This window comes from Martes martes, assembly GCF_963455335.1.
Source record: "Martes martes genome assembly, chromosome: 10".
NCBI lineage: Eukaryota > Metazoa > Chordata > Mammalia > Carnivora > Mustelidae > Martes > Martes martes.
This window is the reverse complement of record NC_137898.1, coordinates 36,375,673-36,401,907: the sequence shown is the minus strand read 5'-3', so window position 1 is coordinate 36,401,907 and position 26,235 is coordinate 36,375,673. Positions and strand designations below refer to the sequence as shown.

Sequence of the window (26,235 nt, the reverse complement as noted above, 5' to 3'; positions counted from 1 at the left end):
TCTTTGGTGCATCGGAAATTCATTTTTGTGTAAAGAGTAATCAAGATTCTCCCCCCACCTCAGCTGGCAGTCACATATTTAACTAATAATACATTTTTTTATCATTCGGCAAAATAAGATTTCAAGATTTATCATTGATTGGATATTTATCATTGATTTATCATTCTACATCTTGAAATCATGTCTACTTCTGGACTCTGTTCAATCTCATTGGTCAGGTTGTTTATTGCTCCTGTAGTTCAAAATCTTTTTGATTATTCTAACGTAAAATCCAATTTAATATGTGCTGATATTAGTAAGAGGTCATAATTTATAAAGAAGCTAAGAGAAGTTTCCCTGAGAAAAGAGGTATTTCCAGTCTCTACCTAAAAATTTCCCCCAAACCCAGGAGAGTCCTCGTTGATATTGTCTCCATAGAGCCTTCTAGTTGATTGAAATACATGGAGAAAGCCTAAAACTTCCTAATAACATGCTTTCCATCATAGAAACCTGAGCTCACCTGCTAACCTTGCTGCTTGTTAATTCTTTGCCCTTAAGTTAATCCCTCTGAATATCTGTTTCCTCATCTGTAAACTAGCAGTAGTAATACTCAGGTTGCAAGTTGTTTATAGATAGGAGATAATATGCATAACACAATTAGCACAACCCCTGGACTTTGGAAGGCACTGTATAGATTGTAACTGATAGTTATCAATGCTCTGTCTCCACAACCACCTAAGTATTATCCTCTTAGACAAGAACAGATGAGGACCTTCAGAAAGTCCCCAGTCAAACTTGCAGTTTTCACTCATAGCCCACAAGTCTGACTATATCTGCTAAAAGGCTTTCATGTACTTGGTTTGGGACCCAAAGCTTAACTTTTATCAGGAATGTTCGACTGGAATTAGCAAGGGTAGTGTGGTGAACAGGCAGGTGGACATGCATATTGATGCCATTTTAGAAACTGCTATCACCAATACTTTTGTTTAATTGGATATTTTTACTCTTAAGGGTAAGATTATTGGAAGTCATGTTTCTTCTTTGGAAGTCCCAGGGAAATTGTTCCAATACTGGTGTCAGGAAAAATGTTTCATAACCATCCTAGACATTTTCCACAATATATATGGCATACACAATGGCCATATTTTCCCAAAAGATTATTTTTTTTTGGAAAAAAAAAATCAGTGAAATGAAACATGGGGGTTTTTGATAGACCCTAGAAATTCTAGAATTGTAGACATAAATATACATAATGGAAGATAAAAATTGATCCTCAGAATTCAATCATGCAACAAGCATTTTTGACACATACTCCATTCTAGGCCTCTGCTGGGTAATATGGGGTATACAAATGAAAAAGTCCCTTTCCTTTCTTGATGATGTTGATAGTCCCAAAGAGAAGAACATAACCATGTTATGTAGTAAGTATTGTGTATTGGAGTCTGACAGTCTGCATTCTAATTCTGCCCCACCCAAATCTTTATATCTCTAGGTCTTTTGTAAACTGTGATAGGAGTAACTATCTCAGTAGGACTGGTAGAATTGGGATCATGCATGTAAAATCCCTGGCACAGGGGCGCCTGGGTGGCTCAGTCAGTTAAGCATCTGCCTTCAGCTCAGGTCATGATCTCAGGATCCTGGGATTGAGCCCTGCATCAGGCTGCCTGCTCAGAGGGGAACCTGCTTCTCTTTCTTCCTCTGCCATACCCCAGCCCCTACCACCCACCCCCCAGCGCCATGCTCTCTAGCTCTCTCTATCTCTGTCAAATAAATAAATAAAATCTTTAAAAAAATAAAATATAATCCCTGGCACAAATAATGATAGCCATTATAAAGAAAGCAAAATGAACATCAATTTTATTTAAAACATTTATGAACTAGCTATACTGAGTTTTCCTCATACTATACTGTATGTAATATCTCACATAAATATTTTATGTAAATCTATATAAACATGTTAATAATGATTAATATTTAATCAGTGCTTACTATATGCCAGCACCTTCCAGCAATTTTTCCTAACTGCTCTACATATGTTAATGCAAAAATTCTACTATTATACTCATCTTGCAGATGAAGAAACAGAAATTTAGACAAGTTATATAATTTGCTACAATTATAGAAACATACTTATAAATTGATGAAGTCATCAGTTAGATTCAGCCAACCCAGCATCAGAGGCTGCACTTTGAACACCGTGCTTTCCAGTCACCATTGGGATAGCATAGAGGCAAAACTGAGAACATAAAGGAAATTGATTTTGATAAGAGATTGCCGAATGGTTGCTGACTTGCACATGTAAATCGAATTTAGAGTAAACATAGTTCCTGTGAAAAGAATATCAGTATCAGAATCTGATAGTCCTATCTGCCACTTGGCTTCATCATCTCCAAAATGGAGATACCAACACCCATCTTAGGAGGTTCTCAGAAGGAGCCAATGAGAAAAATATGTGAAGGCACTCAGCTGTGGGTTGTCCACAGTCATATGATTTTGGGTGTGCAATGGGAATGGAAGCCTGGGTGTCCCACACACCCATCCATTCCCTTTTACTTATTCTAAGTATAGGTTGTCTTACCAAATGAATTTTAGAGTATTGAAGGACTGGATTTTGCTCAAGAGAATCATTATTTGAGGAGGGCAGATCCACAAAAACTATTGGATCCCTTTCTCTGCCCTATAAATCACCAAGCCATGAAGTCTCAATTTCAACAAAATTATAAATTGCCTGTCGTCAGCCTCCCCACTTTGGCCTACGATTGTAGAGAATGAGCCAATCACATGGTTCAATAATGGTCTTTTTTTTTTTCTCTTTCTACATAATAATATGCTTTGGTAAACCAGCCCTTCAAGGCAATAAACATATTGGATAAATAGAATTCATCTTTAGCTTTATGTACAAGAGCAGAGGATTGGGGTGCAGGAGACCAAGGCTTTCAATTCCATGTCAGCAGTCAACATTGTATGACCTTAAACATGTTAATTTACATCTTTCAGTCTCTCTATAAAAATGAAGAGTTTCATCTTACAGCTGTGATGTATGCCTCTGTAGCTTAGTAATTATTCTGTGTCAGATATTCTATGGAACCCACTTATCATATATATGTGGCAGAACTCAGGGCGTCCTAAATTCATCCTAGAAAAAGGAGGCATGCTTAAATGGGAGAATGGAGACTTCTCTACACAATAAAAATTACCACTGGCAAGCTTCTCTCTCTCTCTCTCTGACTCAGTTTAGGGAGTTTTAAATTACTGGGCTGGAACCGGAAAACCAGGCTCTTCATGTCCTAATTATCTGTTCCCTTTGAAGTCCCACTGGTACCAATATGATAGAAATAGAAACTGTGGATCAAAGCTCTAGTGACTATTATTCTTATGAGGAGGACACGAACCCATTTGTAAAGAAACAGACCCACGCTTTATCTTCTACAGTACAAAGTTTTCAAGCAAAACATGTCATTTGCAATTTTCATTGTAATCACATTTTTGTTTTGGGGGGTTTCTAATTCTAACAATTTTTGGACATCCGAAAAAGCAGAGGAGCACAAGGAAGGCAAAATTGAGATCATACTGACAAGGCATTCTGTGGCATGTTTTTATCATTTAAAAATACATTCTAGTATAGGTAGGTATTCCCTCTCCAGGATATAGCCCTTAACATGTGACTTCTATCTTTAGAATAGGCTAGATTTGGGGCGCCTGGGTGGCTCCGTGGGTTAAAGCCTCTGCCTTCGGCTGAGGTCATGATCCCGGGATCCTAGGATCGAGCCCCACATCAGGCTCTCTGCTCGGCAGGGAGCCTGCTTCCTCCTCTCTCTCTCTCTGCCTGCCTCTGCCTGCTTGTGATCTCTGTGTGTCAAATAAATAAATAAAATCTAAAAAAAAAGAAGAAGAAGAAGAAGAATAGGCTAGATTTAATTCACTTCAGAAAATAATAGGGAAAAGGAAAAACGGATAACTTTACAGTAGAAATACCTGGCAAACAGTGTACCAAGCACAGATGAAGATTATGTCACTAGTGATGTCTGTGGCTATCATATAACTTCTGAAGGGATGTGGTGAAATTTACGTCTGTGATCTCCCTCCATTTTCAAAACACATAGACACAGTCTAAACACACGAAAACATCAGATAATGTTGGTTTCTCAGCTTTGACAAATACACCTTGATAATATAAGGGACAGTGGAGGGTATTGGCTGAAGTGTGTATGGGCATTCTCTGTACTTTCCTTGCAAATTTTCTACACATTTAAAATTATTCTGTGTCAAAAAGTTATTTTAGAGGAACATATTATAAACAAACATTCTTCTGTCTCCTGATTGTTAATAGATACACAGTATTCCAGAGCACTCATTAAATGGGACCATGCCTAACACACAGCTTGGCAGATAGTAAGTGCTCATTAAAAGATAGATGTGTTATATGTGGAATATGAGAAACAACACAGAGGGTCATAGGTGAAGGGAGGGAAAACTGAATGGGAAGTAATAAAGAGGGAGACAAACCAACCATGACTTTTAACTCTAAGAAACAAACAGGGTTGCTAGAGGGGAGATGGGTGGGGGGATGGGGTAACTGCATGATGGGCATTAAGGAGGGCTTGTGATATGATGAGCACTGGGTGTTTTAGGCAACTGATGAATTATTGAACACTACATCTGAAACTAAGGATGTATTATATGTTGGCTAATTGAATTTAAATAATAAAAAGATTTGGTTTTATTGCTGTTATAATTCCAATCAATATTCCACTCTAATTACTGGAAACTTCCCTATCAGGTGTCCTTACACATGTTATTTCTTCCTTGTTTTTATTTTCTTGATGCACTGAGATTGTGTAGCTAGCTTTAGAATTGGCTGTACAGTGTGAAGGTGGGGAAGTGTAACCAACCGAGAGCAAGACCATTTTTGTCGCTGTGTTTCAGTGTCATCCCAGTGGCTGTTTGATAGACCTCTGCCTCCAGATGGGCGTTATCATGTTTTTGAAGCAAATATGGAACAACTTCATGGAACTGGGATACCCGTGAGCACTTGATTTTTAAAAGTACCTTATATATAGTTCCAAAAAAAGACAGAAGTAGTGGGACTAGTTCTTAAGAATTGGGGCCTGCAATTCCTACTCTTCTGCTCACTAAATTAGTGGCCATGTGTGAGTTCGTTGACCTTTCTGAGCCTCAGTCTTCACATCTTTAAGAGGATCAATGGCTATATGTGCCTTGAGAAAACACTCGTGAGGATTAAAGGAAATAGTGGGTGTCGAGCACCTGGTACTCTGTTCAACACATTAAGATGTTTGTTGCTATTCTTAAATCACTATTGACAGTGTAGATTCTTGAGGAGAAGAATACGTTTCTGGGTTCTTCCGGCCATCAAAAGACCAAGGTTGTCATTGTTTAACAAAGACAACCTCCATTTATGCTCCCCCTCTTAAAAAAGAATAAAACAAAGATAAATTTCTAGATGAGGAGGCCTTCTACTCTTTATTACATAAAAAAAAAAAGTCATTAGAACAGGATTGATTTCACAAAACAACAGCATTCTGTTTTATCCCTTTCAATGGGATTTAACAGTCTGTGAAATGCTGACATGAAGAGTGTTGAATAACTACTTCTAACATCTAATAACATAGATTACTCTTCCAAATACACTGAAATACAGTTTGTGTAAAACAGTGTCTGATGGTAGCTTTGAGGTCTAACCAAGGTTAAAAGCGTGACTATTTTGAGGAATTTCTAATTGATGATATAAATAGCTTAGGCTTAGTCATCTGATTATGCCGTGATTCTTTCTCCTTGTTGGCCGACAAACGGTGTCAGGACATTCCAGAGCAGAGACCTTAGGGCTGGAGAAGTGATATTTACCCTGAAATCTGCCATAAACTATTGTGGTAAGTTACAGGCAGTCTTAGAGCTGGGACTAGGAAATCACAGAGACCTGGTTCACATTCCTTCTCTGCCCCTTGCTAAATGAAGATGCTTGTAATTTCCTTGACCTATCTGTGAGATTATTTTTCTTATTTATAAGATAAGGGAGGAGATTACAAGAAATGCCCAGTGATCTTTAAACCTCATCGGTAAATGACAGAACACTTTTTTGAAGAAACTTTTATACAGATCCTCAATATTCAAAACAGAAAAAATAAATCTCTTGTAAATGAAGAGAGCATAGGGATGAGGGAGTGGGGAGCCCAGCCCATTGTTTGTATCCCTTCCTATCCCTGGCTCATCTGTTTGAGACACAGGATTTGGGAACATCACTTGAAAATAGCTGAGGAGATTAGGTAGCAAGTTCCCACCATAGGATCTGACGTGCTGTGAATGAAATAGCTTCATAAGCACCATCAAGATGGCGTAGTCGTCATTATAGTATTGAGAATGATTCTTGTTGTTGCCGTTGTCTGTGTGCTTCTGTACATAGCATGCACCTTGGAGAGCACATTTTCAGCATGACCTTGCCCATGTGGTCAGCCTGGATTGTGTATATCAGGTCCCTAATGTACCATGCATGGTAAGGGACATCCTGTTGGTGTTTTTCTGAATCCAACAGGAGTGGACCAGTCAGTAAAGCAATAATTTTGAAACATTTATAACTCAGTTCTCTTTTTTAAAGTAAAATCTTCAGTAGGCTAAAGTAAATAAAATTAAGCCAAGCAGGCCTGCCTCGATCTCAGCCCCCAGCCCCTTTTGCATCTTCATGAGGCCCCAGAGGCAACCTCCATGGGACATACATGAGGAACTGACTACCTGACGTTTTGGTCTATGGTTGGTCTTCCAACACCCACTGAGTTCTAGGTCCATGATTAATTAATATTGAGAGTTGGGATTCATTTTGGGATTCACTTCATTCTGGAGGTAATGTTCATCTAACTCTTAAAATAAGTAATTGCCCAGAAGTCCCCACGATGGGGTATTTCAGAGTCACATAATTTCAAGACTGCCCCTAAGCTAGGGAAATAGTGTTGTTAATTCTGTTCCAAGTCTTTTAAATGGACCGAGGCATAGATCCATTGCCGTAAATTATTGTTCACTATAGTAGCAGAATGTAATTGTTAATACTCAAAGCCTTCATCTTCATAAACCACAGAGATAAATAGACTTACTAAAAGTCACACAGCTAGTGCATTGTAGGGTGGGGACGAGAACATATATCTCTTGAAACCTTATCTAGGGCTCAGTTATTTGGTATGGAACATGATTTTACTCATGTTCAGAGAGCACAGTCCAGAAGATTTTGGGTTATGAGTAATGAATGGCTCAGATGTAATCATAACAGGCAACAAAGAAGTTTAAGTGCATATAGAGGTTGAGGGGGTAGAGGGAAGGAATCCTACAAATGGATGTTTGTCTATTAAGTATCAGGAAGCATGTAAGTGTGGGGGGGGGAATTAATTCCCAGAATCAAAGGTAGATGTGTGCAAGGTCAAAGAAGGCTGAAGCCTATTCCTGCCTCCTAAACTTGGAAGTTGAGACCATGCAAATACCCCCAGTTCCCAGAAATGCTTAGTGTACTCCCAGGGTAGTGGTTATCTCTCTTTTCTTATTACACTATAAATTGTTCACCATATGCTTATAAGAGCTCAAAAGCCCCTTGTCTGCTCTGTGATGTAGGTTGATCCAGAACTGGTGGTCACGACATAAAATCAAGCGGGGAATACAAGATGCATCGATTCCTCAGTGGGAAAATGATTGGAACCTGCAGCCCATGAATATTCATGGACTGATGGATGAGTATTTAGAAATGGGTAAGGAGAGAAACTTCTACGCAGCTATTTGGCCTTTTGGTACGGTTTTGTTTTTTTCCTTCACACAGGCTTTGGTTCAAGAGAGAAAACCATCTCTCTCCTTTCCAACCCCAAGCGTTCTAAAATACCTCTGTACCTTTATCTCAACATAACTAGAGAAGGTATTAAAACAACGTCCTGGAAAGGCTCACAAATTCTATCCTTTGTCAGCCGTCACATTTGACCAGAATGGAGAGTTTTCTCATAGTAGAACATATACCTTTAGTGCAGGTATTTTTAAAGGAACAAAATAAATCAGAACCCATTCCTGTATCAAAAATACACCACCCTGCTCAAATAAAGCGATGATTATTTCTTGCAATAAACCTTTGCACAGACATGGTGTGAGTTTAGCTTCTTTGAGAAGCCCGATTCTCACTCCAACTGTTAAAATCTTTGTGTGTTGTCTACACGTTTGCTCTTTCTCTGGCCTTTAAAGTCTTCTCCTCTATAAAAAGAAAGGACAAGATTAGGTGTCTTGGGTCCCATAGAGATTTTCTTCAAGGCCTCCTCTTCGACTTTTTTATTTGCTCTTCCTTCGTGCCGCCTGGTGGAGTGATGGAAAGCACAGAGACTTTCAATCCATTGAGATCAAAGTTTAAATGCAGGTTTTAACATTTTTTGCTATCCACGCTTTGGCAAGCTTACTTCACACATATGAGCTATAGTTATCTCAACAGCAAAATATGATAGCATATCTACCTTGTAGGGATATTGAAAGGACTAAAGATATTTTATGGGAAGCCCCTCAGTGGGCACAAAGAAAGCATTTAAGAAACAATATGGTTTATGTTACTAATTTTGCAGCACTCTCCCTTCACAGTTTTGCAGTTTGGTTTTACCACCATCTTTGTTGCGGCTTTCCCCCTGGCCCCTCTTTTGGCGTTGTTGAACAATATCATTGAGATCAGGCTGGACGCATACAAATTTGTCACCCAGTGGCGGAGGCCTCTGCCGGCTCGAGCAACTGACATAGGTAAGGTGCAGAAATCAAATGGCTTTTGCATTGCTGAGGCCAAGAAGAGCCTTGATCTCAGCACTGTGTGGGTTTCCATTCTTGGGGCTCCCTTCCAACTATAACAAAACTGAGCAGCTTTGATTAACAAAATCACGAAATGAAAACTAACTTAGTTGAGAGTATTTTACACTAAACATGCTATTTCGTGAACTTGTTTGTCACTAAAAATGATCTCATATATGTTTTTCCATGTTAATAAACATAGCTCTGCTTCATTCTTTATAGTTACTCCACAAATTTCTATGGCACGTTTTATGACGTTTCTAAAAAATCATTCCCTTAACTAGAGATGCTTACATTGCTCCAGTTTTTTTCTATTATAAGCAACACTGAGGTGAACATACATCTTCTTACATACTTAGATTATTTCCTCAAGATAATCTCGAGTGGAACTCCTTTGTCAAAGAGCATGTACACTTAATTTTTTTTTTACATTTTTTACATTTTTACATTTAAAATTTCTCATTGTGTTCTCCAGAAATATGCCAATTTATACTCATAACAAGTGTAATAAAGTATTTTTAATTGTTGTTCTGTCCTCAATAATCTAAGGAAGGAAAATTATAAATTATATAATTATAAAAATATAAAATATAAAATATTATTATAAAAATAATAAATTATAAATTATATAATTATAAAAATGTTTCCTTACATTTTTATAATTATAAGATTAAATATATTTATATTTCTGCTTTACTAACTATTTATAACCTTAGGCTATAATATCTGATTTGGTCATCTTTATCTCTATGTACGGAATATTCACCTTTGATTTATATGTCGCAAACATTTTAAAGACTGGTTTTTAATCTTTTACTCCATCATGAATAATCTTTTAAAATGTGTACATAATCACATTGATATATCTCTCTTATAGTTGTTATTATTTATGGCATATTAGAAAGGTCCTTTAGAACTGATTTTTCACAGTGTTTTACTTATTATTTTATATTTTATTTATTTGTTTATTTTTTTAAGATCTTGTTTATTTATTTGACAGAGAGAGATAGAGATCACAAGTAGGCAGGGAGGCAGGCAGAGAGAGAGGGTGAAGTAGGCTCCCTACTGAGCAGAGAGCCCGATGAGCGGCTCGATCCCAGAACCCTGAGATCATGACCTGAGCGGAAGGCAGAGGCTTTAACCCAGTGAGCCACCAGGTGCCCCTGTTGTTTTATATTTTAGATATATGGGTGTTATTTGGTTATCTGTTGGCATTTTATGATTGTATTTAAATTTTATGATTTATTTAAATTGTTGATCTAACTGGAATTTGTTGTTAACAAAGGGGTTGAAAGTGAAATCCAGCTTGTTTTTTTTCTCTAAAAGGCATACAATTTCCTCAAAACAATTTTTTAAATATTCAATCTTTCTTAACTTGTTTGACTTTTCTCTATTATATGAAATTCTATATAAACTTTGGTATATTTCCAGAATCTCCATTCATCTCACTAGTTATTTTTGGCATACTGTTTTAATAAACTAGCTCTGTAACAGAAATTCTAAGTGTGCGAAAAAGCAAATTCATACTTTTCCTTTTCCGTTTTGGAAATTTTTTGGCTAATATTACAAAGTTACCTTTTTAGTTAATTTTACTCATATATATATTATGTAGCTAACAAAGTTCATTAAAATACACTAATCTGTAGAGACTTAATGCTATTCAATTTAATTCCCATTTTTAAAACAACTAAAATTATTGCTGTTATTTAATTTAGATATATTTGTTATTTCATTATTAAAATAATAGAAACATATTAAAGAAAATGCAGAGAATAAATCAAAGAGGAAAAAAGCTCAAACTCCCTTTCCAGCTTTAGTTAGTGTTTATTGCACTTTCCAATGCAAAAAAAATTTTTTTTTAAGATTTTATTTATTTATTTGACAGACAGAGATCACAAGTAGGCAGAGAGGCAGGCAGAGAGAGAGGGAGAAGCAGGCTCCCCGCTGAGCAGAGAGCCCGATGCGGGGCTCGATCCCAGGACCCTGAGATCATGACCTGAGCCGAAGGCAGAGGCTTTAACCCACTGAGCCACCCAGGCGCCCCAAAAATTATTATCTTTTAAACTTTGCTAGGTTGTCTTGCTCAAGCCAGACCACACAAAGTTATAAAAAAGAATTAATATTCATTCTCTGCACTTTGCCTTTCTCTTCTACCTCAGGAAATCAGTGATATCAATTAGGCGTTATACTTGTCAGTGTTTTTCTTGCTTATACACATATATGAAAAAATTGTGCACTTTTTTGGATTTTGCATTTTTTTTCTTCATGAACATCTTCCAGCTCATAACATATTGGTGTAATTCATTTTAATAGTGTAATAACACTCATAATATAGATGTGCTATACATTTTATAGTCATTTACTTAGCTTTCCCACTGTAAGCAGGAATAAGCATACATAAATATAGCAATAGACGAATTTAAGTATTAATATAGACACAGACTTCGATATTATATATATTGTGTATCACATATCCATAAATGCGTGTGTACAGGGTATCTGTAGTACAGATCCCAAAAAGAAGGCCTGCTAGATTAAAATGTACTCATATTTTAATTTTATAAGACATCGGATTAACCACCACAAATATAACAAGTCATACGTCAAACAACCATGTTTGTTTCTGTTCACTGGTTTCCACAATCCTTAAGCAGCAGTGGATGGTCTAAAACTTTCAAATCTTCTACAATGTGGTAGATTTTTTTTTTAAATCTTATTTTTTGAAGGACCTTTTTCCAAATACTAGTAATTGAAAAAATTTTAATATATTTATCAATTATTTGCATTTCCATAGCAAATTACTCATTTATATTCTTTGCCCATTTTTCTCTTGCCTTATTAAAATTTAGGATATTTTGTATATTTTGTATCATAACACTTTGTCCATTTTTTGTGAAGCAAATATTTTCTTCCTGGTGATTGCTTTCTTTTCACCAAATATTGTTACTTTTGTAAAAATAAATGCCAAATTTTGATGAATTTGAATATTTTTATGAATTCTGATTTCTTGTTTCATGACATTTTGTATCTTATGTCTTCTGTATTTTTATTTTGTTCATTACAACTCAATATAATGAAACATAATAAAGATTTTGAAAAACAAAGAAAGGGGTTGGCAGAGAGGAAGTTGCCATGCTATCCCATCAGCTTTAGCACTTGTGACTGTCTCTTTCCAGGACTTTTTTTTTTCATATCAATATATTTAAAGCTAAGTTTAATCCTATTTGAAACATCAGTTTTGACTATAACCAATAGTATGTGGATACTGTATATAATTTCAAAAGCTTTTTTGTACACCTGCATACCAAATTGGAAAAGTTGGCTAGTGATTTCCAGGTCTTGACACATTTTTATATTTTTACTTTAAAAGGTGCTTGAAACAATTCCTGATGATATTTTCATTTACAAATCTCTCTATATAGGGTCAACTTTCCCTCTGTGGAAAAGTATTCAGTAGATGTTGGATCTGTAGTGAGATATTGTACTAAGAAAGTAAATAATGGACAGAGCCATGGCCCCAATAGAAGTAAAAACATTCTTTCCAAAGAAGAGTCATGAAAGGGTTTTCATTTTTTTTTTCCCCCATTTCATTCCCTATCTCTACTCTTTCTCCCCCTAGGAATCTGGTATGGCATTCTTGAAGGAATCGGTATACTGGCCGTGATCACCAATGCATTTGTAATCGCTATTACATCTGATTACATCCCTCGTTTTGTCTATGAATACAAATATGGCCCCTGTGCAAGTCATTTTGAATATGGTGAAAAGTAAGGTTGAAATTCATACTTTTTTCTGATATGTTTTATGTTTGTGATTGAAATGGGAACTCATTGGGAAGTTCTGTTCTGTGACCATTAAGGGCAGTGTTTTTGATCATTGTACTTACAATGTGCTTATTGGATGAAATCAAGCAGAATAAAAACGGCGACAAGTATTTTCTTATGCAAATAACTTTAAAGACTCTCTGTTTTTACGTGTAAATGCATCACTGGTATCCAAATGTTAAAAACATTATAATGTATTTAGAAGTAAAATTCAGAACTGGAACAGATGTTAGAGATCATCCAATGCAATCTTCTGACTATAGAGTTGGGACCACACTGGTTAATCAAATTGCTTCAGGGAATAAAGCTAGTTTGTAGGGAAATACAAAATATGAAGGAAATGTCAGCTACATGACGGGAGAGTTTTCGTTCTTTCTTCTTGTTAAAGATTTTACTTATTTGAGAGAGAGAGAGATAGTGACAGAGAGCACAAGCCAGGAGGCAGAGGGAGTAGACTCCCCATGGAGCAGGGAGCCCGATGTGTGACTTGATCCCAGGACCCTGAGATCATGACCTGAGCTGAAGGCAGACCCTTAATGGACTCAGCCACCCAGGAGCCCCTTTTTTTAAAAGGGATTTTTAACTAGGGATTTTAAGGTGCGGAAATGCTGCCCCGGACTTTTGTCTTTTGTTTGTTAAGAAAATTTGAGTCCATACTTTAGAACAGCATTTTGTTTTATTTTCAAATTATTTATTTTATTTTATTTTTTAAAATTTTATTTTATTTTATTTTCAGTGTTCCAAAATTCATTGTTTATACACCACACCCAGTGCTCCATGCAATACGTGCCCTCCTTAATACCCACCACCAGGCCCACCCAACCCTCAGTAGAACAGCATTTCTCGACCTCTGTGCTATGGACATTTTAGATGAGATCATTCTATTCCGGGGGAAAGGTAGGGGCTATTCTGTGCATTGTAGGATATTCAGTAGCATCCTTGGCCTCTACCCAGTAGATACAAGTAGCAACCTCCCTGTTCCCCAGACTGTGACAACCTAAAATTGTCCTCAGACATTGCAAAATATCGCCTGGGGGACAAAATCACCCAGTTTACAAGCACTGTTTAAGGGGAAATGGATTTTTCACATCTTTCCTTCTTCAAAGCAAGTTTTAAGAAAGAGTGCAAGAGAGCACTGGACTTGGGGAACAGAAATTGGAGTTTCAGCTGGAGATTAGCCTTAGGTGTAGAAGTAGTGACGAGAAGCCACTTGCCCTCCTGCCTGGGGAGCAGCTTTGGGCATGCGTCTTATTTAGATGCAAGGCATGTGCCCCAAGAGCCTGAGCTGTGGCTTAAGATGAAATCAACCCTTTGCCCCACTGATGAACTGATGTTTTTCTCAGAACACTGAAATAAATGCCTTTCTGATCATAAATATATCAGTTTTTCAAAGAGAAGTAATAAGGGCATAAAATATATTTTGGAGTCTTGTCAAGAGAATTTAACTTAAAATGAAACACCCTAGGTGTAAATTTTATCTTTGCCTTTTACTAAAAGGCACATCATCAGTCTGGGCCTATCATAAAGAAACGGTGTCTAGGGATGCCTGGGTGGCTCGGTCAGATAAGCATCTGCCTTTGGCTGAAGTCATGATCTGGGAGTCCTGGAATTAAGTCCCACGCCAGGCTCCTTGCTCATCAGGGAGCCTGCTTCTCCTTTTGCTTGCTGCTCCCCCTGCTTGTGCTTTCTCTCTCACTCTCTCTCTCTCTATCTCTCTGATACGTGAATACATTAATTAATTAATTAACTTTTAAAAAAAGAAATGGTGTCTAAAGTAACATTTTGTAAACTATAAAAGACCATATAAGTAAATTGGTTTTAGTACTAATAGTGAAAAGCCAAAAATGGTCCCTTTTTTCTTAATTCAAAATAGTCTAGAAGCAGATTTTAAGGGTTTATAATATGTAGGCAGATTTGGGCAGCCCTCTTCCTTAGAAGCCTTATTTGCTACTGTCTTTGCTTCCACCTAGTGGCGGGTGGAAATGATACTGGTTGGTTATGTCTACTTTTCAAGTCCTGCCTTTCATGGAGATAGCACGGATGCCTTTTACATACTCAGTGCCCAGATGTAGAATAACTTCAAGAAGAGATGTGGAGGGCTTAGATGAGGTTGGAACCACACATTCCTAGGGCCATCCTGTTATTTAATTTTTTCCTGTTATCCTTAGCAGCTAAACTGGAGTAGATTCATTCAGATCAGAAATTTCCAGAACAAAATAGCAAAAGGACAAAATGGCAGTGAAGAGGAGGGTATTGGCAAGAGAGCAATTGGGATGATAAATCATGGGGTCTGAGATGGATGGGGAGGGGAGTGAAACCAGTGTGGTGCTGTACTTTAGAATTCAGGGGTTAGAATGAGATAGATGTACATGCGAATCCAGGTTTTAACAGGTGTTTATCCTGGGGAGTGATTCTCAGCATAGGACAGGTCTCTTTCAGATTATTTTCTTAATAATACTAAGATATTAGTTGTTTGTTTTGCCATATGGACATTTGTACAGATGGTAAAAAAGTGATAGTGGATAAAATGATCCCGTGGCTTCATGTAACTGAAGGCAGTGGTACCAAAAAGTACTAACAATGATTGTGTTCCTCACCATTGTAGAACTACCATTTAAAAAGTGCCAGTAATAAAATTCAGAATGCCCTTGATGAAGCAATAATGATTGTTAATTTTATCAGATCTCCACGCTTGAATCAATGTCTTTTCAGTATTCTATTTGATAAAATGCAAAGTGTGACAAAGGTCTTCTGCTACATGTTTAAGTATGGTGATGGTCATCTCGGAGAAAAACACTTGCATGATTGCTGGATTTGCAAACTAGCAAAATTTTTTAACATGAAATAATGATTGCCATATAAACTATTACTATTCAGACTTGGGTATTTAGGAAGCACTCTTCTAGAAATGGACAAAACTAGCTTGTCATTTTAGGGGAAATAATTGACAGTATTTGTTGCCATTAAGAAAGTTCAAGTTTTGAAGTGAAAATCAGAATTTTGGATAATTTTATCTACCACTGAACTTGAAAGATTCCCAGTACTTACAGATTTTTTTCCTGATAAAAATCAGTGGTGATTTTCATAGTCCATTATGATTTTCATAGTCCATAGTAGAAATATAACAACATTTGGAAGATCTGCGTAATTTAGGAAACTATTTCCCAAGTGAGCCATATTTAATGTCACAATATCATGCATGGATAAAATATGAATTTGAAATACAAGATAGACCTGTGGATTTTAATGTAAAATCCATATGAAAATTTTATTGATACTTTAAGGCTCCACATTGCAATTAAACTTTAAGAAATGACCACAAGTAGAACTTTGATATAATGTCAATGAAAAATATCAATAATTACTTGAAATGCTATTAAAGTGCCTTTTTTAAAAGTACTTATCTGTGTAATTATCTACTTATTCTTCAACCAAAACAACATATTGCAACCAGATTTAATGCAGAAATAGATATGAGAATCGCTATCTTCTATTAAGGAAGACATCAAAGGATGCCATTCTTCTCACTTCATCTTTTGGAACATACGAACTATTTTTCTTTAAAAATGTGCTATTTATATCAACTTTTAATGTATGTGATAAATTATTTTAAATGAATTAATAGATAAATATTTTCTAAATTTCTATTTTAATTTCTAATGTGCTGAATACCAATAGATATACCCCTCTGTAAAAAGCTCCTTGAGATTCTCAATAATTTTTAAAAATGTAAAGATTAGTCAAGATGAAAAATTTTGAGAAATATAGTCTTAGGAGGAAGTTATTTAGTCTCTGTAAAACTTAGTTCTTTAACATATATGATGAAGATAATAATATATATGTTCTAAGGTTATGGTAAAAGTTGATTCTGACCACAATTTAATACTTCACCACCAGGACAGGGATTTTAACCTGTTTTATTCCTTGTCAAATACCAACTGTCTAGGAATTTTCTAACAAATTATAGGTTCTCAATAAATATGTATTGAATAAGTTAATAAATCACAAAGACACATGTTGATCAATTGGCTACTTAATTACAATTAGCCAGATAGGGTGATATGCGTGTATATTTATAAAACTTATATCTATAGAGTTTTAACACATGGGAAGTAATTAACACAATGCCAAGTACATAGTAAACACTTAATAAATGAAGGTAAATGAAGTGGGGGGAAACGGCAGACAAGATTCTGTCTCATTGAGACAAAATTATAGATTAATGGAAGTTAGGAGATAAAATCAGAGAGCAGAGTCGTTAGGAACTTATAATTAAAATGGAAGGAATAATAGCACTTACCAAATCCTGTCATGTGTAATGAAGAAATTGGACTAGAAATTTATGACTCTGAATTACATGATGCTTTTCTTTTCTCCCAGTTGTTTAAAGGGATATGTCAACAATAGCCTATCCTTCTTTGACCTGAGCGAGCTTGGTATGGGAAAATCTGGTTATTGCAGGTACTTCATTATAAATTATAGCTATCTTTTCTTCTGCTTTCATCTCCCATCTCCTCTCTCTACACACTGATGAGCCCATTTCAACTGACATTTTGGGGTTTGGGGTAATTAAAAACATGTGGGGCCTTCGCACTTTAATCTCTATGCCTCAAATCTTTGTCTTGTGTATTTTAGGTACCGAGACTACAGAGGTCCCCCTTGGAGTTCCAAACCCTATGAGTTCACCTTACAATACTGGCATATCCTTGCTGCTCGATTGGCCTTCATTATCGTGTTTGAGGTTAGTCACAGGCTGATAAAATCACTATGGGTAAATGCTTTTCTAACTGATACATTAGTTGACTCTTCAATATAGTAGTTCCTCACTGAGTTCCAAAAAAGGACTTGTTGATATACAGTACAAGGTTTGGGTATGGTGAAACTGCTATACAACGTACAAAAAAGCAAGAGCTGAAAAATGTAAGAAGGTAGATCAGTGGGTATTAATACCAGAAAACGAGGATAAAAGAAGCTATTAACAGTTGAACTAAAAGCTCAATTTTGAACCTCCTAGTAACCACATTAAAGGAAAGGATGGTTTTCATCATTTGATAAGAGAATCTCTAACTTACTCATCAAGGTGGAGAAACTTATTTGCTAATCAACTTAATTACAGCTGACCACATGTGTATTTGTATAAGGGACGGTGCATAATTGAATAAAAAATGCCTGAGAACACTTTCATAAAATGCACATAGATTTTGGTTATCAGAATCATTAATATTAGACTAGTCCTGTGAAGAAATTTTGAAGCAGCTGCAGTGTTATTGGCTTCCTTAGCATATAAGAAGCTTAATACAGTGAAGAATTTAGTGCTGGGATATATTGGATATTCTTTAAGGTACCGCCAAATTCTGTGGAAAATTACTTTGAATGCACCTCTTTCTTAGGGAGAGAGAAAAAGTAGCCATACCGAAGACTTTTAGGAAAAGTCTTTTTAAAGGCAGATATACCTCTCCACCGATCTCCAAAAAATATCTCAAATTTTGTAGTGAAACACCCTTCATCTGTAATACGAAATGCTTAACTCTAAGGTTTAATCCAGGATGAAATTCTGCTAACTAATGACTCTATGAGCCTACAAAAATGTCTCCTGATAAAGTGTGACTTTTCATTTTATTACAGGTAGCAAAGAGGTTAAGGCATATTTCTAATGCAGTGATTCTGGGAAGTCTTTTGTTACCGTGTTTTTAATGTACACTTTTTTCTTCTTCATCTTCTTTTGGAACTCTGGTGAACAGACTTTGTCAAATGTCTCAATTCACAGCAACCTGTCATTGTAGATACATATGATTCCCTTTTATCTTTTCTTCAATATTTCTTATTATTAATTCCACTACCCACCTACTCCAAAAGCACCCAGTATCTTTCTTTCAGAAGTTTTTCCACATGTTTATTTGGAAAAACAATTTTATATATATATATATATATATAATTTATATATATTATAAATAAATACATATATTTATATATATTATATATTATAAATAAATATATATATTTATATATATATAATTTTTTAAATGTTCTTTTTGCAAAATTACTTCAATGGTATTATGTAATAACTCATTTTTATCTCTTACCATTTTACTTTTTTTAGATATAGAAAGAGATCTATCCATGAAGTCTGTCCACATTTAGATATTTTCTTCTGTCTACTTAGTATGATAGTTCATTGAATTTAAATGCCGTAGTCCCCATGGGTGGGTACTTAGGCCTACAATAATTCTTTCTACCTGTATAAATCTCTTATTAGAAATCTTGGACATGTCACCTTCTGAACAGATTTAAGGGTTTCTCAGGAGTATTTTACTCAGGTGTGGAATTATTTATATGCGTACTCAATTTCACATAATACTGAGAGCTCCTCTCCAAAATTCCCTTAGATTTTCACCAGATTTTCAAATTGCCTGAATTTCTAGTATTTTGCAGTTGAATAGGAGTAAGGTAATATTTGGGGTTTTTTTTTGTTTTGTTTTAATCTATTTATTCATGACATTGACTATCACTTTTATTACTAGAAAGCCATTTTGGTTTCCTTTGTGAATTTCTAACTTTGATCTATTTTTGGCTGAGTTTCCAGTTTATTTGTTACCAAATTTCAAGATTTTCGTATGTGTTTGCCAGTTATAAACCAGTCTTTACCAGTTATAAACACTCCAGATATCTTTCTTGTACATAACATATTAATTTTATCTAATAATAAATAGTGTCTAATTTTGATATCATCAAGCCCATCATTGTTTTCCTGTTAAGGTTTTGGCTTTTTTGGTCTAGCTTCTTCAGGAACTTTTCTTATCTCCAGGTCAAAAGGATATTCTACCATATTTTTAACTATTAATTTTATAGTTTTATCTATCACACATCTTAAAGATATCAGAACTTTTCATAGAGTCTGAAGGAAAGTCTTATTTTTCTTATTCTTTATATAGTGAAATAATTTTTGTACTGCTATTTATTAATATGTTATTTATCCACTGATTTGTAAATCTACCTCTGTAATATTCCAAGTCCGTACAGTAAGCATGTGCCTGGCCTCAGTGTTCTGATTTCGTTACTTCATTTGTCTATTCCTGTTCACTGTCACACTATTTAAATGCCATGGTTTTGGAATATATCTTCATATCTGATGAAGCCATATATTTCCCACCCCTGCCAAGCTTGCTCTTATTTTTAAAAATTGCCTTGGCTGTTTGGAGTTATTAATCATGCATATACATTGCAGAAGCCATCAGGCTCCCCCAAATATCATGCAAGGATTATGATTAGAATTACGTGAGTTGGGGGAAATCAGAGGCGGAGACAAACCATGAGAGACTGTGGACTCTGAGAAACAAACTGAGGGTTTTGGAGGGGAGGAGGTGGGGGGATGGGTGAGCTTGGTGGTGGGTATTAAGGAAGGCATATATTGCATGGAGCACTGGGTGTGGTTCATAAACAATGAATCTTGGAACACTGAAAATAAAATAAAATTAAATTAAAAAAAGAATTACATTTGTAGAAAGCACATGTTGACTTATTTACATACTCTTGCTGATTCATTAATAAACATTAAATTTATTCAAATAATTCTTATATCCTATAATAGAGTTTTAAAATATTCTCTTGCTTGTTCATTCCTTCTTATTTCCAAAAATTTTGTAGATATTTCTATTGCTGTTATAAATACTATGTTAACCTCCATTATGATTTGATTGATTTTTGCTGGAATTGTCTGATTGTCTTTCTAAAATGTGTGTAGCTCCTTGTTTAAATCTTTCATTGATTCAAACCTTCTGTCTGTTAAATCTGTTAGATTGTCTTTTCAAAGGATAATTCAAGTTGCCCATAACAATAGCTTTGTCACTACACTTGTGAGGTTTATGCCTAATTTCTCTTGCTTGCCTTACTGTGTTGTTGGAAATTTCCACATGGTGTGGAATGGCAGCAGTGTGAGCAATTGTGTCTTGTTTCCAAATTTAATACAAATCCTTCAGATTTTTTTAAAGTATGATACTTGCTGTATTTTTTTGTTTAAGATAAATTCTGTCAGTTTAAGAAATTAGTCATCTATAACTAGTTATACGATTGCCTTCATAGATAATAAACCAGCTTTAAAAAAAACAGTCTTTTAAAAATTCTGAATCATCTTTGCCTATCAATCTCTCTAAGTGAATCAGTTTATAGGGTCATTTATTACCATTGTAAAGGACTCAGTGCAGATTCTTCACTAATTTAAATTATAACAAAAGTTTTTTTATTTTTATTTCTACACTTTTGAAACACATTGCTGGATAGTTCTGTGAATACCAAATATATGATCAGGAAAGAAACTCCTGATCTACTTTTCTACGGGAAGTAGGACCTGGTTTACCGTGGTCTACTGCGCAGTGCAGTTTACTGAGATACTCATACTAATCCTCAAGTGCCTTGAGTTCTTCCTTTCCACATGGAGAGATGATTGTCATAAAGTCCTGTAGGTAAATGGGGTTTTTCCCACATATCATCCTAACTCTATCAGTATCAGATTTTCTTCTCTTTTCTGTCCTCTCTAGAAAAGAGAAAGAATGCATTTATTATAATAGGACATGATAATTAAGTGGTGCTTATACTGCACCAAGCTCTTCTCCACGCCCTTCACGTATATTTGCTCATTTAATCCTTGTAACAACCTTTAAGAGATACTATTGCTATTATCATGTTAGAGATGAGACACAGAGAACATAGGGGATTTGCATAAAGTTACACAGCTAACATGTCAGGGGATGGTTCAGCACAGGTGGTCTCATTCAGCCTCTGAACTTGAGACCACGGGCTTTTATCTTTTGGTTTTTGATCCTGTCTTTTTTATATATAATACTTTTGTTAGTCTCTTTTAAAAAAATACATTTTCATCATAAAAGAATTATGTAATAGAAACAAAAATATTAATATTGTAGATAGTACATCCTGTGTTTTCATGCTGGACTGTAAGGTAAATGCAACATTGTTTATGATCTGTTTTTTAACTGGCCTTTCAGAATCTTTGAAAAGTGTACTTTCCCTTCTTAAATTTGCAGCACCTTGTTTTTGGGATCAAGTCATTCATCGCATACCTGATTCCAGATGTACCAAAGAACCTGTATGACCGAATACGACGGGAGAAGTACTTAGTCCAAGAGATGATGTACGAGGCTGAACTGGAACATTTGCAACAACAACGGAGAAAAAGTGGTCATCCCGTTCACCATGAATGGCCTTAGTTGATTCCTGTTGCCCAGTGAGGGCAATAGCATTAGTGGGAGTGAGCGCAACTTTAAATTCTAGGTGGGATGAAGGAGGAAGGCACGCCTGGCAAACCATATGTGTGATACGTTACTTGGAAATGCAGCACAACCATCTCTGGGATTTGGAATGTCCAGGCTTCTAGGGAAGAGAAGGATGACTCATGACTTTAAAGAATGGTTAGATTGACAGTGCAGGAAGCCAGGATCTAATTCTCAGAACCAGCCTCAGGGAGTTGTGTGTTGGGAGACCTCCACCCTCCATCAGCTGCAGTGTAACGGGAAGGGTGATGGTGAGGATTCTAGCAACAGATTTTCATGTAAACGTTCATAAGCCAGGCATGCTGAAAGTCTCATGTGGTCTTTAATCACATACTCTGGAACATTACTTAGGTTGAGTTGAGATACTTACAGGAAATGACTTATAAGGAATGACTTAAATCAGTTATTGCCTTTGCTGCCAGAATTCCATGTCCCTTCAGCTTCTAGGTTTGGGGAATTTTTCTTATTCCTTGGTGAGATTATGGATCTGTGCCACAAGGAATTTATGCTGCTTTACATTGACTATGCAGTGGAATTGTTGCACACCACCTTTAGTAGTCAAACCAAAAACTAAGATTCTAAAAATCATACTATTCATTGAAATATATCCTATTGCATTGGCTACATTCAAACGTGTTGTTTCACCGGCAGAACAAGTTGCACTGCCTTTTTTAAAAAAACAAGCAAAAAACCCGTGAATTCCAATAGAGCCACATACTTAAAAAGTATGGGCGTTTATTCTCATATCATATAAAATACCACTCATCCATATTTTACCATGGAGGGCTGTTTTATAGTATTTTTAATTTTTTCCTCCCTGGTTTATTATAATAACTCTCGCAGAATAACAGAATAACTTGAAATGCTGTACATATGTTGGTTTTCCTTGTACCTTTGCACCTTGGCAATGTGTAATGCAAGTTACATTTCGTGCAGCTCTGAGACCAGATACATAGTATGCCCTTGTGACTTGTTTATTCAGGAAATCAGAAGCCAAATGCTTTGCAACACTCTAAGCTTTTCTAACAATGTGCACTTTTGTTCATGAGCTGATGAAAATAATGCATGGATATAAATTTGTATTATTTGTAAAAAAAAAAAAAAACCACACATTTTTTTGTTTTATTTTCTTTTCATCGATGAGGGGAGTTTTCTGTTATTGTTTTTTTGATAGACCAACTTGGTTGATTTTTGAAAACTCTCTAAAACCAAGATCAAGTCAATTCCGAAAGACTTCATTTTGCTTTGTTGTGGGGTTGCTACTTCTGTGTCAACACTATCTGTGGTATTGTTCACAGATGGATGAAGTAAGAATGATGAAGGGCTCAAGGAAAGAAAGTCTGGTGGAGGCATAAGCAATGGGAGCAGGAGGGGAAGAAAGAGGAGAGTTGAAACATGGGAATGAATGGGAGAAACGAAGACACCTTTCCTTGGCAAAGTGATCAAAATGAATCTCACTTTTCCTCCCCTGGGAGTGGGGGTTGGCAAATTACATATACTCACGCATTCAGATACATACTATACAGGTGATTCATAATCTTTGTCCAGTTTGTTTTTTGCTCAATTAAACAAAGCACAGTTATTTCCATAATACATAAAGACCAGACTAAAGACAATGGAAATAAAGCTACTTTGTATATGTGCTAGAGTGTCTCCAGTAAGAAAATTACAAAGTTTCTCTTACTAGAAAACTACTTTTTGTCATCCTAACACTGAAAATGGCCTTTTGGCTTTTTCTTCTTTTGCTCCAGGGCAAAGCTGTGATAGATCATAGTTGTTCCTTCATTTGCTTTTTTCAAAAATACTTACCCCCCTGCTTGCCCTCTGATTCTGAATCTGACTGAACCAGGCTTCTAGGTTTTAGAAGTAGGACTTCTAAACTTCCTCCCATACCCTTGTCACATGGGACTCTTCCACTCACATTCCTCAGAGATTCTGTTTCTGCCACCTGCATATTCATAGCAGCTAATTCCACTAACTACACAAAGGAGTTTTCAGCTCCTCCATTTTTGTAGCATCTGCAGCATTTCCTTTTCTTTGTTAGTTAAATGTATATATCATGCCTGAGCATAAATACTCTGTATGCCTATTGAAGACACCAATGAACCTAACATTTAGGTCTTTCCCAAATTAGGGATATAAGACAAAGACAATTGTTTTACAGAAGAGCAAAGAATAATGATAGCCATGTTCTTGAGAATTCTGTTCTTTCTGAGTTATTTTTATATTACCACCATTAGGGTTTAAAATTGTATTGATTGCCCAGAGAGAAAAACATGAAAAGAGAAGGGTATTTTTAATTTTAAAAAAATTATAATAAACTGATGTAGACGTTACCTTCTCTGGTAATTTCTCAGACCAATCAAAAAATAGAGAAACAATGAAAAAGTTATCTGTAAATGTCTTTTTGTGAAACAATGCAGTAGAACCTAGCTCTGCCTTCATCATTGTTGACAGCAAAATATTGTCAGCCCCCTCACAGTATGTGAGTTTTAAATCACTCTGCTTTCATTGAGAGAAATGTTTTATATCATGGTTTTCATACGAATACAAATTATTTCTCAAAGATTTATATAGCACACACTATTCTCAGGAATTCTGTATTACATGAATGCTGCTTATATATTTTCATATTCTAAATTGTTGTCTTTTCAAGCAAATAACTAATATGTAGGTGCATGCAGTCTGCCTTGATAAGTTGTTCAGAGCTGAAGCACTTTCCCAGTACAGTGTGTCGAAAATCGCTCTAGGTAGTAGCGGAAATAGTTTGCAATTATCTGAGTCTGTGCACGCCCTTTTCAATAAAATGCTGCTGAGTGACTGCATGATGAGATACAACTCCTGAATGATGCACTTTCTTTCAAAATGACTCTTAACCCAATCTGTTGTAGAATGGAATGAAAAGGAACTTTTTTCACTCAATAAATCATGTGATATGATGTTTCTTCCTACAATTCTCATGTTCAAGTTGATCCTGCTTGTTTTTCAAATAGAGTATGGGGAGAGGGGATTGTTCACTCTTTAGCTCCAAAGGCAATGGTTTCCAAGTCTTGCAAGCCCTTGTTCCACTCTTCAAAAGTTTTGGCTGTTTGTCTTCTGAAAAACTCATTGTCATCATCAAGGCATTTGCACATGAAATATGAAACCTACAAACGAAGGCTCTTACTGATTCTAATAATGCTTTATTCTAGAAAAAGATGGAAGAGGAAGCTTGGTTAGTTCTTAAGAAGGTAATGAAGCTCCTGTCATACAGAAGCATTTTCTTTTTTTCAGACTTAGGCTGGCTCTACCAATCACTGTCACAATCTCCTTAGGATAAAAATTTTAGCACTGATAAAGTTCCTGCCAAGGAAGGAAGACATTTAGGGGCACTGTAGCCACTGTGGCCAACAAGAGGCCACCAAATGGCCTGATTTTTCTCAACTTGATCAAAACTGAAAATCCAGGTTACCTGAAGAGTTGTGTTACTGATATGGCTGAATCGATTCGTCTGTCAATTGGAGGCAGGTAGACAGAGGCCCTGGGTGTGTGTGCTTGTGTGTGTGTGTGTGTGTGCACGCGCGTGCATGTACACTTACTGACTGTGAGATATGCCCAACTCAGTCTTACTATGGTCATAGGTATTTCCATTCCATTTTCCCCCAAATCACAATATTATAACAGACTTTAGGAATAGTTGTGGATTTTATCCAATGAATCAATTAACATCTTATTCCTTCTGGTATTCTCAGTAACTTAGGAGAGAGAACCTTTTAGGAATGCCCTAAAATACCTAGCTTCTGATAGAAAAGTCTGACTTTTCCTATAGGCATTTCTATCCAAAATGAAATGTGCCAACCACATGTAGTCCAAGAAGAAGATTGATTTAGCTTTAGCCAGAATCATTGATCAGACTAGGTTCCTGCTACCTAGGATCTGTGTATTTGTAATGGTGATGTTACCTTCAGTTGAACATGCCATCTGGTTTCATCTGAAGAACCACACCCACCACCACATTTGATGGTTTTCTTTCTAGAAAGCACAAGTATTATAGCCACTGTGTTCTAGCCACATTTACATTGAGGCATCTTTTCCAGGGAAGTAAGATGAAGACAGGTTGACAGAAAAGAAACTCATATTTATGATCTCCTCCAATTTCCTGAGTAATCAAAGTCTACTCTCCAGAAGAAGAAGCCTATCCATCAAACCTCACTGTTCTGTTTTTGTTTTGTTTTTTTTAAGATTTTATATATTTGAAAAAGAGAGAACAAGCAGTAGGGAGGAGCAGAGGGAGAGAGAGAAGCCGACTTCCCACTGAGCAGAGAGCCTAATGCAGGGCTCCATCCCAGGATCTGGAGATCACGGCC

The 26,235-nt window shown here is 36.0% G+C and overlaps 1 protein-coding gene across 2 annotated transcripts in view; it reads left to right on the top strand.

Moving 5' to 3' along the window:
- Positions 1 to 24,721, top strand: part of ANO3 (anoctamin 3) — a gene marked incomplete at its 5' end in the record, with an annotated part of 271,220 nt that extends 246,499 nt beyond the window's left edge. For both annotated transcript variants that reach the window (XM_080815458.1, XM_080815459.1), the window contains 7 exons: positions 4,906 to 5,003; positions 7,588 to 7,721; positions 8,584 to 8,736; positions 12,401 to 12,548; positions 16,986 to 17,066; positions 17,241 to 17,346; positions 21,644 to 24,721. In XM_080815458.1, coding sequence (XP_080671584.1) covers positions 4,906 to 5,003; positions 7,588 to 7,721; positions 8,584 to 8,736; positions 12,401 to 12,548; positions 16,986 to 17,066; positions 17,241 to 17,346; positions 21,644 to 21,826 — 903 coding nt within the window. In that variant the 3' untranslated portion in view covers positions 21,827 to 24,721. The remainder of the gene's footprint in view (positions 1 to 4,905; positions 5,004 to 7,587; positions 7,722 to 8,583; positions 8,737 to 12,400; positions 12,549 to 16,985; positions 17,067 to 17,240; positions 17,347 to 21,643) is intronic.
- Positions 24,722 to 26,235: the final 1,514 nt, after the last annotated feature.